The sequence below is a fragment of the Schistocerca serialis genome, chromosome 4 (assembly GCF_023864345.2).
Source record: "Schistocerca serialis cubense isolate TAMUIC-IGC-003099 chromosome 4, iqSchSeri2.2, whole genome shotgun sequence".
In the NCBI taxonomy this organism is placed as follows: domain Eukaryota; kingdom Metazoa; phylum Arthropoda; class Insecta; order Orthoptera; family Acrididae; genus Schistocerca; species Schistocerca serialis.
Window position 1 is genome coordinate 955,461,823 of NC_064641.1, and position 15,212 is coordinate 955,477,034.

Genomic DNA, 15,212 nt, shown 5'->3' on the forward strand with positions numbered 1-15,212 from the left:
GTCAGCCATACCAAGACAACATAAAGTATCTATCAAGTTGAGTGCATCAACATTCCCCTCAGACAGGCCTGTACCGATAGACATTGCCTGTGATTTACCTACATTACGCGAGCTGTGTGAAACTTCGCCGGAGGTCGCCACCCACGGAAACGCTGCCTACGTTGGCACTTCGAAGGTAGAGGACCAAAACGTCCACATATTCGGTGCAGCAAAATCGACGTCCACCAGCGACCTCCTGTCAGTCATTGTTGTACGCCCCAAAACAACGATTCTAGAGTGAAGGTTGTAAGGTGAGTTGCATCTTGGAAAGTGTACAGCAGCACCGACAGGGGTACTGCTGTCTCACCAAGCACCTGATCAGGATCGGTTGTGTGAGCCTGTCACTACACAACACACTGTATTTCGCTCCATACAGGAGACGTATGACCGCCTAAACAATAGTTTCTGGGTATCCCTTACACCGGAGGACAGCTGTAAGTAAAGAATGATTGAGCCTATCAAATGTCTGGAATAGTCTAAAGACGTCAAAGCGTTGGGAAAATGTTGAGGTCGAGCAAGGGCAATCAGATCCCTATACCGGCAGAGCACTGTCTGAATGTCGTACGGTCCGACTAGCGATACCTGATCAGAGCTCATGAGGTGATGGGCAGGCCCCATAAGTCGCACCATCAAAAGACGAGTAAAGACTTCCATGTCTCTATTTAGCAGGGTCAAGGGGCGATAATCACTGATATGCAGACCTCGTGTTTAGAGCTGAAAAATCTTTGAAACTTCGTATATACAGCCCATGTTCAAAATTATGTTTGAAAACATTCATAGTTTTTTCATTATTCTTTGTAAAACAAAGAAAATATTTACACCACTTTACGAAGTCATTTTTGCACTAAATTGAAGAAAAATGTTGACTGAATTCTGTATGTCCTAAGAGATGTGAGTAGGTTGGCGGCACTAAGACCAGGCGAGCGCTCCGAATGCCACGGCGAGTGTTGCTGATGGTGGGGGGGGGGGGGGGGGGGGGGGAATAGGAGAGGAAAAGCGAGGCCGCAGGGTGAGCAAGTCTGCCTGTCGCAGCTTGCCAGCAGTACCAGCTATGCTAAATCAGATCTACGTTCTGAACTAGGAACACGACTGTGAAGCAGCACCTGTTCAAAAAAAGAGAAAGTAGGCAAGTCACATCATTCAATGCCGAATTGGAATTGCTATTTGAACACCAGGCAAAGCGATTAACACACCATCGCCCTATTACGAGTCAGAAAAGCATTCACTGAAACATCGTTACAATACCAGGCACAAAGTCGATGCCATTAAGAAAAAACAAAAAGCTGAATTAAGTGAAAATAGACTAGAGAAAAATCATTTATGGTGGTCCTCACCAATTATTTGATTTCATCAAGTCTTTTACCGCAAGGGGAGAATGATTTGCTAACAGATATGGCGGTCAAGAGTGATGCTACAGAACAAACGTTAATCCTATGGAAAAATCGGTTTCAAGTTCATGATACAGACCATTTCCGATAACTCAAGTCAGTCACTTCTCGGCCAGACATGACTATAGTCAGTTGGTAAACTAAAGAGCGAGCGAGTCCCCACTCTGCCAACCCAGCTACGTCACGAAGTACCTCTACAGGCTGTTTCACAACGTAGTACCGGCCATGCCGCGGCGACCGCTTCAAATCTGTGGCGAAGCCGTGTGCAGATACGTCTCGGCTGTGATATTTTTAGACAAATGCATTAAGACCATAAGGAATACAAAAAAAAAGATAGCTTCGTCCGAAACACAACATTATAGAGTAAATAATGTTAACATAAGAACGGATGTCAGGATTCTACTACAAACATAGAACCAAATGCCTGTTCATGTGTGTGTATGTTCCTCTATTGCTATTCGTAAAACGAACCCTATATAATGCAATCAGTCTGTAGAATTTAAGGCTTGTTCTTATTTTGTGTCTCTACTAAAAGGTAAAAGTTTTCTTTGAAGGACTGCATTGAAACTTAAATTCCTGCAACACGAAGAGCGTTTAAAAAGTAAGCAGAAATTTATAGTTTTGTGTGTTGTATTAGTCCGATTTGCACTACTTCTCATCACTGTCTTCGTAAACATGCCTCAAAAGTATGTGTTCACTGTTATTAATGTTGGGTATTTACTCTGTTGTCAGCTGTTAGAAAGGTTACATGTGTTTTGGTAGCATCAACGATTATTTGTTTTGTATAAAAATAAATTAGAGAATCTGTATTAAATTTTGTTATAAGAATTTAACAAAGTGTATGAAATTTTTAGAAATGGTAAATATTGCTTTTCGTGATCCTGCTATGAGTAAACCAAGGCCCGACAAGTGGTATAAACATTTTAAAGCAGGCCTTAAAGGACAGCGGTTTTACAAGCAGGGCTGAGATTAAAAATGCACAGTTAAAGAGACCTATAAACTATCCCGAAGAAAGAGTTCTTAAAGTGTTTCGGGGAGGCATAAGCGTATAGCATATAATGGGGAATATTCTGAAGAGGATAACATTGCTGTAGATTAACAAATGAAGTTCTTGCCAAAAAATAAAAATTAATATGTGAACGCACCTCGTATGTCAAGCTTTTTGCTTAGAAGTCTAGAATCGGTGTAAATGTTCCGAAGGAAATTTGAGCAGTGTTTAGAATAGCTATTGCGCATATGTTTTAAGCAATATATCTTAGAATCAGGTGAACAGTGACCGAGTTAGAGATTTAGTTTTCCATAAGCTTCAAAGGTTTTACGTGATTTTGAAACTGTCTGTAACGATGGGTTTACTCCCAAAGTTATTAGTTTTCCTTCGTGGCGATTCCAGTAAACCATGCGACTTATTTTTCCATTCCTTACTTATGCGTCCAATTAGGTGAGGCTGATGTTTACATAAATTGCAGCCCTTTGATAGGGACTGGTAATATTAGCCAACAGTTCTTTTTGGGTCGCCTCTTTAATACTCGCTGTAATAACATTAGAGACGATCGAACGCTCGTTACTCCCCAAATACCTCCTCTTCCTCGTATTCTGCACATTTTCTTGCAATGCTAGACGATTATCCATCACTTCCGGATATCGAAGTACATCAGTAAGTAGACAAAGTTAACTCACTGATACAGGCAAATAAGATCCCACAAACAGAAACGACGTATATCAGTTCACCCCGATCTACACCGCTAGACAGATAACGGGCAACAGATTTTGGATGCCCCTGTAGGCCGGTGGCAGCGTTCTTCCGGGAAAGGCCACATCCCCCACCAAAAGGGCTGCTCGCTCTTGAGTTTACAGACTATACCTTCGATTCAGTAATTGAAAAATTCCGTCATGAGTTCTCAAGAAGATTTCAATACTTCTCACGTTGAAGACCGATTTTGTTTTATTTATAAGCCGTTCTCGCTTGTGGCTCATGATGTACCTCCTCATCACGTACGAGTCGAACACATAGAAATACGTGTAGCACCCAGCTCAAACTACAAATTTACACGAACCTTATAAAAAGTTGACGTGAGAGCCATATCCTCGACTGCACAGACAAATCGGTAAAAATAGTTCAATGTTTGGTTCAATGTATGTGTGCGAATGGTTTTCTTTCCTGTATTGAATCTGAGAAAGTCCCACAAACGTTCAGGTTTAAGATTTCAATTTGCGTAACACCATATGTTTGTATCACAAACCATAGTTCAAGAGAGTTTAGTACCTGCTTCTTCACTTGCGTAATCCGTATTTTTCTATTTCTTTTGCTTTTTACTTTTTTCTTTACCTTTATTCAAAATTTTTGTGTTGTTCGCAAACTGCCACAACTTTTAAATTTTCACTCCAATTGAGACCATAGAAGCAAGGTATTTTCTGAATGTGTTTCTGATCAAAATGAAATTCTGGTAGGTTGAGTCTAAGATTTTTGTTAATCGCGCCTTTTGTGTTCTTATGGTGATATTTTCAAAGGATTATCATCTCTTAAAATATGTCTCTTTTAAACCGAGAAGTGAAATATCGGTTTTCATAGATTTGGGTTTTAAAATATTTTAATACAATTAAATACTGTCTCAATAATTTTCACGTCTTATTTCACACCCTAAAGAGCTGAATTTTCAAAAACAGTGACAAACGTATCTTTTAATTTTTAATTGAGAAGCTAAATACAAACGCTCGTACATTTAGCTTTAAAATGTTTTTATGATGAAATAATTTCGTAAAACTTTTCATCCCCAATTCCACTCTCTTAGGGGGCTGAAGTTCCAAAAACATAGAATGATGTACTTTTCTTATGTCTAACTGAGAGGTCAACTACCAACTTTTATACACGTAGTTTTAAAACACTTTGGTAGTTCTTTAATAATGAATAATTTACAAAACAACTTTCACCCACTGTTTTACCCCCTTAAAGATTGAATTTCCAAAAATACTGAAACATATATTTTTTTTATTTGTGACTGAGAGGCTAAATATCAATTTTCGCAGATCTACCTTCGAAACTGCCTTAATAACGACAGATTTTTAAAAAGCCTTTCATCCTCTGTTTAGCCCCCTTAGGGTGGTAAATTCCAAAAATCCCTCTCCAGTATTCAAGTTCCTATCCTTAGCGGTTTGAGCTGGGCGTGAGGAGTCCGTGACTGAATCAGTCAGTCAGGACATTCCCTTTTATATATGAAGATTATGGTATTCCACTGCAGAATGAGGGTTATTTCCGATTGCCATCTTTGCATCACGCCAAAACCGAGATACCCTGCATATCTGAATGTTGTTATACATGTATCGTCTTTGCAAGCACATACCATGAGATCGTTGTGTATAAGGCCCTTGTGTACAGAAGAGTCATACGTAGACGTACCTTGGTGGCGTCACAGCAGTCTCCTTTCTCTCCTTTGAGCCCAGGTTTCCCAGGAGGCCCAGGTTCTCCAGGGAGACCAGGCAGACCCTGTAACAACAGCGCTTGGAATTACATTAATGCCCACAATGTGTTTTGTTGACATTAAAATTTTCGGTTCTGTGGAAGAGTCATTTATATAACCGTAGGCTGAACCTTTCTCAACGAACTTTGTAATCGCTTTGAGATAACTCAAAATAATCTTTTGCAGTATTTATCAGTTAACTATGTTTTTAAGAACCTGCTTACACTGTACCATTAAGGATAATTAATTAACTGAAAGTTCTAAGAATCCTTCGAGCAAAATAGAACTACATCATATTTCATCATCAACTGCTGACAGCAATTAGAGGTGTTGTATATATGCAGACTGAAGCAATGAATGAAAATTTGTATCAAACCCAGGATTCGAACCCTGTTCTTCTGCTCCCGAGGCAAATAGGCCAAACTACACCACCCTGGCATAACGTCTTTGCACAATTTCACGGACTGTCCTAGCACACATCCCTCCCCATCCAGATTCTCATTCATGCCTCAGCCCACATCGTATTTCTCTAGTCTGCACATCTATATCATAGATATGTGGGGCTTGAAAACTTACCTGGAACCATACAGTTTGAATTGGATGTGTACCATATGACAAGAACAATATAAAAGGTATTCTGGTCAAGAAAAGTTTAATTTTTTAAAGTAACAATTTATTTTATTTACTTTTCTTTGCCCCTCTTGTTTGAAGTCTGTCATCTTCAAAATCAATAATCCGGAATAAAATATGGCTTAAATTAGTGTGACAGCAACTCAAGTACTTGTAAACTACGGCAAAGATCCTGTTACAATATCTGTACAGTTACATGCTTCTGTTTTTACCTATGGTATATCGTGATAAGACATATGGCCTTGTAGGTTCCTCAGTTTACTCAGGTTTCCTCAGTTTACTCAGGACTGAGTGTCGTTTGACAGCGCAAAACTCACAATTTTACCTTAGTATACCAACAAGATCAAAAGACTTCATTGGGTGGCAATGCAAGTCGTCGATGAAAACCGCGCGGGGTAGCCGCGCGGTTTGGGCGTCCTGTCACGGTTCGCGCCACTCACCGCGTCGGAGGTTCGAGTCCTCCCTCGGTCATGGATGTGTGTGTTGTCCTTAGCGAAGTTTTGTTTAAGTTAGATTAATTAGAGTGTAAGTCTAGGGACCGTTGACCTCAGCAGTTTGGTATCATAGAAGCTTACCACAAATTTCTAAATTTCATCGATTAATTCCGTTAATCAAGGAGCTAATGTTATGCTGATTCTGACAATACCCTGTACATGTTGTGTAACGAACAGTTTTAACGATCAAACTCTTAGCAATGCCCCTGCCCTCGTTTGTAAGACTTTTGGCAAGGAGCACTCAACATTTCTTCACAAGATTCAGCTTGAGCTCAGTTCGCTGCTGGGCTACACAGTCATATGATGCCTTTTAGTGCCAGTCTGTGCCGCTACTAGCTACATTCAGGAGGTTCACATGGACTACAGCAGAACTGTCAGACATACCACAACAATTGCGATTCGAGACTGCACCTTCTTGAAACTCTACAGGGACAGATTTGTACTTCATTGGAACACTGTCTGTTCCGTGTTCTCTCTCACAATGTGTGTCCAGGTCCACTGGAAGCCATAATTTGGTACTAGAATGTCACTGACCCTTCTATATGCAGTCTGTCGCTTGTGGGCATCGACAAAGTGGCTGCTCAAAAATCGACTTCTCACAAATGAACTTCTGCATATACCTTGCTGGGAATTCTGCATCATTGTTGCTAAACATCTAAACCGACATCACCTGATGGAATGTTAATTCTTCTGTTGTTATGCTACTATCTCTGGAGATCATTTTAGCACCCACAGGGCATAATATCCCAGTTCACCCTTCACACGTGTGGTTAACATAAATTTGGTATGAGACATATTTTCTGACAGGGGCCGTGCACTCCTCACACCTGCAGGATCTCACAGGCTGAAACCATGACAAGTATACTTTTCTGTTATCACTGACAGTCTTGGCTGAAGCCTCAGTTGTTGCTCTATAACGGCTTTGTCTGAGATTTGCACCCTTCGTGCTATCTCTTCATTCTATGTTCATTCAGTCTCCACGAACGTCTGCGCTGGTGCAAAATTCCACACTACTAATGATATCAAATATCATCATTCTTCATCACTAACATCATACTTTGAGGTTATTGGCTCCCATATGCACTCTCAGCGTAACCAGTAGTTTTAAACCACAGCTTGCAGATCCCCAACTTATCATTTCTTTAAAACACTTATCTACTCATTCTCTCCACATGGCTTCTACTCTCACATGACACACTTTCGCAACGGCGTTCTCTGGTTCATAGCCTAGATGTGAGCATTGCTCAACACTTCAAAGAAAAAGTGAGACACTGATATTTCCTACTTAGCTGCAACCTGCTATTGACAAGCCAGATCAGTACACATCACCATATGAGCTCACAGACTTTCTCGTGACGATTTTCATCTTTTAAACCATCACCCATTAATCAGACAAGGACCATGCCATGCTGCTTCATCTCAACAACGACACATTATTGTTTGCCACCTGCAATCATACACCCACGTTCATCCCCTGACAACAACTGTGTGTTCTTGGACTCAGTTCTCTTTCATCCATCTCCAGCAACACCAGCACTATCACCAACTTTCACTTTGATTTTTATTCGGAGTCTTCGCACGCCCAGTACCCAGACATTAAATGAACTTTCCTAAACGCAATCGTTTTTGTCTTTGTCCTGCACCCCAGGACCATGGTCATGGTGCTGATGGAGATGACAGTCTACACATCATTTAGCATCAGACTTCCGGCATCCACGTCTCCACATGAGTGACAAGTGCCTGTGACTACTCTGGTTTCCAAGACAGCTGTTGTGTGTATAGATGCTTCCAAATTTGATAGGCCAGGAGCTCCCACAACAGGGAATCTCTGTGCAACTCCATGCTCCCAGGAGTTATCATGAGGTAAGCGATTTCTGTCATCACCACACAATCTGTTTTCCCTAGAGACTTCCTGCCTCTGGTGAGGGCCAGCTTGTCTGAAATCAACTCGTGACTTTACATTCGCCAGAGGCTGTACTTTGTACATACTATGTAGCTGGTCACAGCCAAGGCACCAAGTGGCAGATGTTCCCCAAGAAAACTCCAGCCCATCGTATTTACTGTGAGGCTAGATTATCCAGCACCACCGAACAATCACAGCCTCCATGTCCCCCATATTTACTATGAAACCTGCTGCCACAACATTACCACATGGCACTAGTATCCCTAGATGTTCTGGTACTTCCTATGACACCACCTGGCCCACGTCACCAAGTGGTCAATATTCCTATGATGTGCATTGGCTTTAGTCCAGTGCATCAGCGCCATGTGCTACTTGATTTACTCTAGGCCGCCTCTGTACATACCCTGAGGCCAATTGGTCCAACATCACCAGAGGACCTCGTCTTCCTCAGAAGCCTCCCTATGAAAGGCATTCTCCACGAGTCCAACTGTCTTCACATAACAATGTGGGCCCATAAAGCTCCTAGAGGCTTCCAACACCTCATATTACCAAGTTTGCTGGGTGTCCTCTAAACACTCCCAGCCAATGAAACTTATTAGTATAAGGTTGAACATTTTTTTGTCATCACAGGTTTCTCACCTTCATGGAGAATCCCAGCCTCCAGTTCTTACAGAAATGCTGAGTGTTGTGAAGGCATTGCTAATTATGCATATAAAATTTTTTTCGTGGTTTTGTTTAGATTTCTATTCTTTTTCTTTTGTTCATATGGGCATTTCTAATTGTGATTATGTAACATTCTACTGTGGGTCCTAAATGTAAACATATAATTGTGATTATTTCCTTTGCCAATGGATAAATATGTTTCTTGCTTTGTACCTGTGGTAAAGTTTATAAAGTTCTCTTTTGGAATATTATTAATTGTGAAAAATGCAATCAATGACATTTATAAAGATTTATGTAATTTACGATAACGGTATAACATCTATAGACAGGGGACAGCGATAGTGATATCGATAGTCGAAAGGTTGTTGTGTAGGAGAGGGGATGGTGGATGGTGTGTCTGTGAAGCGAGCGCGGAAAAATAGTACTGTGTTTTATGAAAAGCATACGTAATAGTATGGACAGTGATATCGAACTATCAGATTGTTAATTCTCTTTACCACTGCGGTATGTAATGCCATCGCCAGCGAACTTTAAGAGCAAATAAACCGGACTGTGAAAGTGCCGCTAACAATACTTTGTTGTGGCCGACAAGAACAGTGCTTTTATGCGAATGAACTTTGGTGGTATTGATTTTGGGTGGTGGAATTGTTATCTCATTCTGTCAAGCCGTGAAAGTTAAGACTTTAATTAACTGTGCAATGTAAATGACTTTCAGTGACGTTGTCGTAGTTTGAAATGCGAGAACAGAGAGGACATTGTTTACGGTGTGCTTCACACACAAGAACAATTCTATGAACTGTGTATTTGTGGCTAAGACTATATGAATGTGGCAAACTGTGTAATTATGGTCGATAGCGTCACGGACAGTGCATAAAGTGTAAAAACGAGCGATGTCTACGTAATGTACTTTGAAAGAGAGGACATGTCAACAATGGTCGTATATTGGCGTCTTGTGGTTTGTTAATCACCACGGGTTTAATGATACAGCTGTGCCGGAACTTTATTTGCGTTTCGCCGGAGAAGGTTAACCAGCGGAACTGCCTGTATCCTGCTCTCATCATCGTAACCCGCCGACATCGTGCTGCACAACGCAACGCTTCGTTTGCAACAAAAAGTTAAGAGACTTCGCCGAACTCTATTCCCTGACCTAGAAACTTTATTTCTCTATTAAAAGTATAAGAATTACAGTCTCTATTCAAAAAATTCTTTGTTTAGCTTGTGTTTGCTTTCTGTTAACGAAAATAAAATCACAATCAGTAAAAATTGCCCGGTAGTCATTGTTGTCACACTAGTAAATATAAACTTCTTCCTCTCATTAGAACTAATTCTCCTTGCATGTCAAAATTACTGTAGTTATTTAATGTAGTTTTATGTATTGTTATCAGACTAGATATATGACAGTGACTAATAAGAGTATTTTGTCGCGAAATATGGCGTCGCGCGAAAATTACGGCGACCGCCATAATTGCTTGCGTTGTGACCAATAACGTAAAAGCTGCTATTCCCGTATTGGCGCATTTCCTAACGTGAGCGTGAATTATAAATGTCAGCCTTCAAATCACGTAGAGACTGTTTACCCAGTAATAAAAGTTTTTGATTTTGTATTGCTACGAGTCGTAGTATTAAGAGACACTGGATATACTCAAAAGTGGGTAGATGTATGGTGAACCCCCCCCCCCCCCCCCAGTGTTCATGCAATTATTAACAGTATCGTGTGTGATTCACGAAATTTTGTCACTTTTTCTAATTCCTTTCAGATATTGTCTTAGATGTCTTTGAAGTTTCAGAGAATATATACACAATTTTGTCGATTCAGGTTAATTTCAGAGCAGTTTCTCGTGAATGTTAGAGTTTTCGGTTCATAAACAAAGTGGGATCGTGACCAATTGAGAAAACAAAGAATGAGGTATTCCAAATAGAATTTTGGATGACTTCATAGTTCAGACTTTGATAATTATTTTTCCTGTGGGTTGAGGTCATCACAGTGTCCTCATGTTGCCAAATATTCTCATCTTCATTTCAGGCCATCTGCACCTAGCACATACCACAGATCTGGCTGGTGAGTTCCGTAGTGGCCTAATCCGTGGGTACTTACTATGAGGCCAGCTGACCCGCACGGCCACAGGATACTTTCACTGGAGACTCCCTGGATTTTCCTTGAGGCCAGCGTACGACACTGTCCCCTGTAGACCCCTTCCCCGCTGCCGTGATGCTGTCCCCCCCCCCCCCCCCCCCCACAGCCCGTTGCTCACCGTGAGGCCGGCCGCCCCCAGGTCGCCCCGCGGCCCCGGCTTGCCCGGTGGCCCCACGGGCCCCCGCGGCCCACGCCGCCCTCGCCGCCCCGGGTCGCCCTTGTCGCCCTTCTGCAGCACCAGCGGCGTGCCGGCGCCCACCTCCACGCGGGGTCCTGGAGGACCACGCTCTCCTTTCGGTCCCGGCGCTCCAGTAGCTCCAGGAAGGCCGCGCTCGCCGCGGTCGCCCTGTGGACCTCGTGGGCCCTGAAGCAACAAGAAGGAATTAAGGCTGGAGTCATTTGAGCACCAAATCAAAGTAAGACACAGATGGCAAAGGAAACTGACGGAAGTACAATAACAACTGTCGAAATGACTGATATCAGAACACTAAAGCAAGCATAAAGGTGGATGATTTGATTTAGATTTCAATGGCATCCCGAGTTCTAGTCCAGTGATTTTATACAGGGTGAAATTATTTAAACAGAGAAACGCTGGGAGGTTGTAGGGGACATCAAAACAAATATTTTTCCATAGTGTCATTTTTTCCTATGAGGAGTATTTAAACCGGTAGAGGAAGATTTCTCTGGCGGCAAATTAATTAAACCATTTTCCATTTTTTATGACCAAGAGACAACACATTAACACAACCCAATTTCAATTACAGTAGATTTTCAAAAATGCCTCCATTGACACGTAAAGAAATGTTACACCGTCGAATCATGTTCTGTCTGACACGGGCAAAAACCCTAGAAGTATCCTGAATTGTTCCTGCTGCTACTATCCGGGCAACCAGATCCTCCTCTTCTGATGCAACAGACGTTGCGTTAACAAGGTTGCGCATCTCTCCCCACACAAAAACGTCCAGAGGGGACATATCTGGGGATCGAGCAGGTCATGGTAGAGGACCACCTCTGCCAATCCACGTTTCTTGAAACCGTCAGTCCAGGAATCGACGCACAATACGACTTAAATATGCCGGCGCCCCGTCATGTTGGAACCACGTGCGTTGTCTTGTAGGGAGCGGGACGTCTTCCAGCAACTCTGGCAATGCTCTGGCGAGAAAATTGTAATAGTGGCTGCCATTTAATGGCCTAGGTAGCAGATACGGCGCAGTTAAACAGTCTCCAACAACAACGACCCACACATTAACGAAGAACCGCACTTGATGAGCGCTAGTAACTGTGGCATGTGGGTTATCCTCACTCCAAACATGCGAATTGTGCATGTTGAAGACTCCATCACGCCCGAAAGTTGCTTCATCGGTAAACAATACAGAGGATGGAAATGTAGGACGCATTTCACACAGTCCCAGGTACCACTGCGAAAACTGTGCTCTGGGTGGATAATTAACTGGTTCCAGGTTGTGCACACGCTGTAAGTGAAATGGACGTAACAATTGCTCTCGAAGGACTGTTCTTACATTCGTCTGATTCGTCTCCATGTGCTGATTGAAGGTTCCCGCTCCACATACTGCAAGACAGTTTTCTCAAATTGCAGGTCGTATGATGCGGGATATGGCGACTAGGATATTGTTGTTGATAAACCCGCTGTGCAGCTTGTCCGTTGTGCTGCAGTACGTCGTACGCGCCAACCATCTCAGTGTACTCACTCCAGGTGTATCGGTCGATTAGTAAACAGAGACAATGCACTACTACACCGGTGCACAGCAGTTGCCTACGGCTGAAGAGCGTAACACGGCCTCTAACAGCTGAAGAGCGTAATACGGCCTCCACCGGTTTAAATAAGCCTCATAGGAAAAAATGACATTAGAGAAAAATATTTGTTTTGATTTCCCCTACAACCTCCCAGAGTTTGTCGTTTTAAATACTTTTCACCCTGTAAATATGTAACCTCTCTTGGTCTCACAAGAAAGCTGTGCTTCATAATCCTGATCCACATAGTATCCTCTGGTAACGTTCTATGTAGAAATGACTGCAGATACACTTCACTTATCGTTATCATCGCCGTGCTAGCGCCCTGAAATTAAAAGTTGCAGCCACACAGAACATTCCACAAACATAATTGTCTTTGGAAAGCCCATAGCGTGAACACCTTTTGGATTGTATTTGACGCCATTTAACAAGGAGGAGTGTTGGTAAATCCTTTTACAGGGATGGAAACACTGACGTTACATTAAACGCTTTCTTCTTTATTCCGCAACTATGAGTTCCTTCTGTAAGCTGATATTAAGCTAAAAATTTCTGCTGCAACTCCTGTTCCAGCCTTATTTGAAATTTATCATGTCTCCTTTCCTTGAAGTAGTATGATCACCCGAAGGGATTAAAGATATAGTTTCTAAAGACGTCGGAAGTAGCAGTTTTTGAAGTTTTAGTACTATATCGAGTATTACAGGGTGGCACACGAAATGTGTTACCAATTGTTTCTTTCACAGTTTACGACACACATTAGATATCCCGCTGGGATCTCTGCAGCAGTACCAGGAGACCTTGGAAAAACAAATGAGTTACGAAATGACGTGTAATTCACGATACTACCGGTAGGAGACTAGTAAGTAGCAATGGCTGACAATGGAAGACTGACGACACAGCAACGATCGGCAATTGTGCTACTTTTTCACGGAACGAAAAGCCTTGTTGTGACTCAGAGGCGTTTCCGACAACAGTTTAACACACAATGGGTCCCTTGCAAGAAGGTCATCCACAGGTTGTACGATAAATTTGTACAGGAAGGAACAGTACTGGAAGCAAAGCGACCTCGGATTAAGCCTGTTTGTTCGCCGGAGAATAATGAAGTGGTATGAGTTTGCCCGCATCTCGTGGTCGTGCGGTAGCGTTCTCGCTTCCCACGCCCGGGTTCCCGGGTTCGATTCCCGGCGGGGTCAGGGATTTTCTCTGCCTCGTGATGGCTGGGTGTTGTGTGATGTCCTTAGGTTAGTTAGGTTTAAGTAGTTCTAAGTTATAGGGGACTGATGACCATAGATGTTAAGTCCCATAGTGCTCAGAGCCATTTGAACCATTTGGTACGAGTTGCTGTACAGAGAAGTTCCGGGAAATCGTGTAGAAAGGCAGCAGTGCAACTGGGAATGTCCAGACGCTCCATTCAACGCATTCTTAAATGTGACCTCCATACGTACCCATACAAGATGACCTGTGCACAGAAGCTCACTGAAGAACACAAGCAGCAGAGGCTACTGTTCGCTGAGTGGGCGGAGGATGGGGAAGAAACTCTTAACAACGTTTGGATTTCAGACGAGGAGCATTTTCATTTAGACGGTGTGCTTAACAAACAAAATGTACCCTTTTGGGCCACTGAAAACCCACAAATGCTTCATGAACGACAACATTATGCTCCGAGGATTACGGCGTGGGCAGAAATTTCCAGTTACGGACTTACTGGACCCTTTTTCTTTGAAGAAACTGTGAACAGCGAGCGTTATTTGAGCATGCTTCGCAATAGCTTCATTCCACAGCTTCTTGCTACTGCCTTGCCCTTCAACACGCAGTGGTTCATGCAAGATGGAGCAAGGCCACATACTGAAAAAACTGTGTTGGAGTTTTCACACGAGCATTTCGACATGCGTATCATTTCACTCAGGTTTCCAGGTCGCTTCAATGACGGACAAAATTGGCCCCCCAATAGTCCAGACCTCAATCCATGTGACTTTTTTCTTTGGGGGTACCTAAAGGAAAAAATTTTCTCGAAACGTCCACGTGATTTAATGGAGCTCATAGGACTTATTCTTCAAGCTTGCAGTGAAATTACGGCAGACATGTGCCGTGGGGTAATCACTAACTTCAGTGTTCGTTTGAAGGAAGTCAGGAAACGAAATGGTGGACGTATTGAGCATGTGCTGAGTTAGAACAAATCTCCATGACCGCGGGACTGCTACGGTCGCAGGTTCGAATCCTGCCTCGGGCATGGATGTGTGTGATGTCCTTAGGTTAGTTAGGTTTAAGTAGTTCTAAGTTCTAGGGGACTGATGACCACAGATGTTAAGTCCCATAGTGCTCAGAGCCATTTGAACCATTTTTTGAAATCTCCATGGACGGCTCTTCATTGTAGTATATGTTCCTTTCACATTGTATTGACAATAAATTTTATATTCAAAAACAAAATGGTAACACATTTCGTTCGCCACCCTGTATATAACCCTTCCCGCGTGCTTTCAACACAATATTTGAACTTCTTAACTGTTCAGGTCAGTCAGCGACGGAATTAAAATCACTTGAAGCAGACATTGCGGAATAAAATGCGCCATAATTAAGACAGTCACCAGAACAGAGCCAGTCTGAGATACAACTAATATTTCTATGAGTAAAATATAACAAAGTAAATTCAGGTGCTTGCAAATTCTGTGGATAATTGCCAAAATGCGTGCCAGTTGTTGGAATGCCAGGTGGCGAAACGTTAGAACAACAATGCCTCTGGGCTCACAGGCGTGAAAT

General features: G+C 42.5%; 1 protein-coding gene across 1 annotated transcript in view; it reads right to left on the minus strand.

Moving 5' to 3' along the window:
* LOC126474854 (collagen alpha-1(XVIII) chain-like) overlaps window positions 1-15,212 on the minus strand; it is a 513,154-nt gene that overhangs the window by 216,924 nt on the left and 281,018 nt on the right. The window contains exons 11-12 of the mRNA XM_050102334.1: window positions 10,825-11,070; window positions 4,822-4,908 (exon numbers count right to left, since the gene is read on the minus strand). Of these exons, the coding sequence (XP_049958291.1) occupies window positions 4,822-4,908; window positions 10,825-11,070 (333 nt within the window). The remainder of the gene's footprint in view (window positions 1-4,821; window positions 4,909-10,824; window positions 11,071-15,212) is intronic.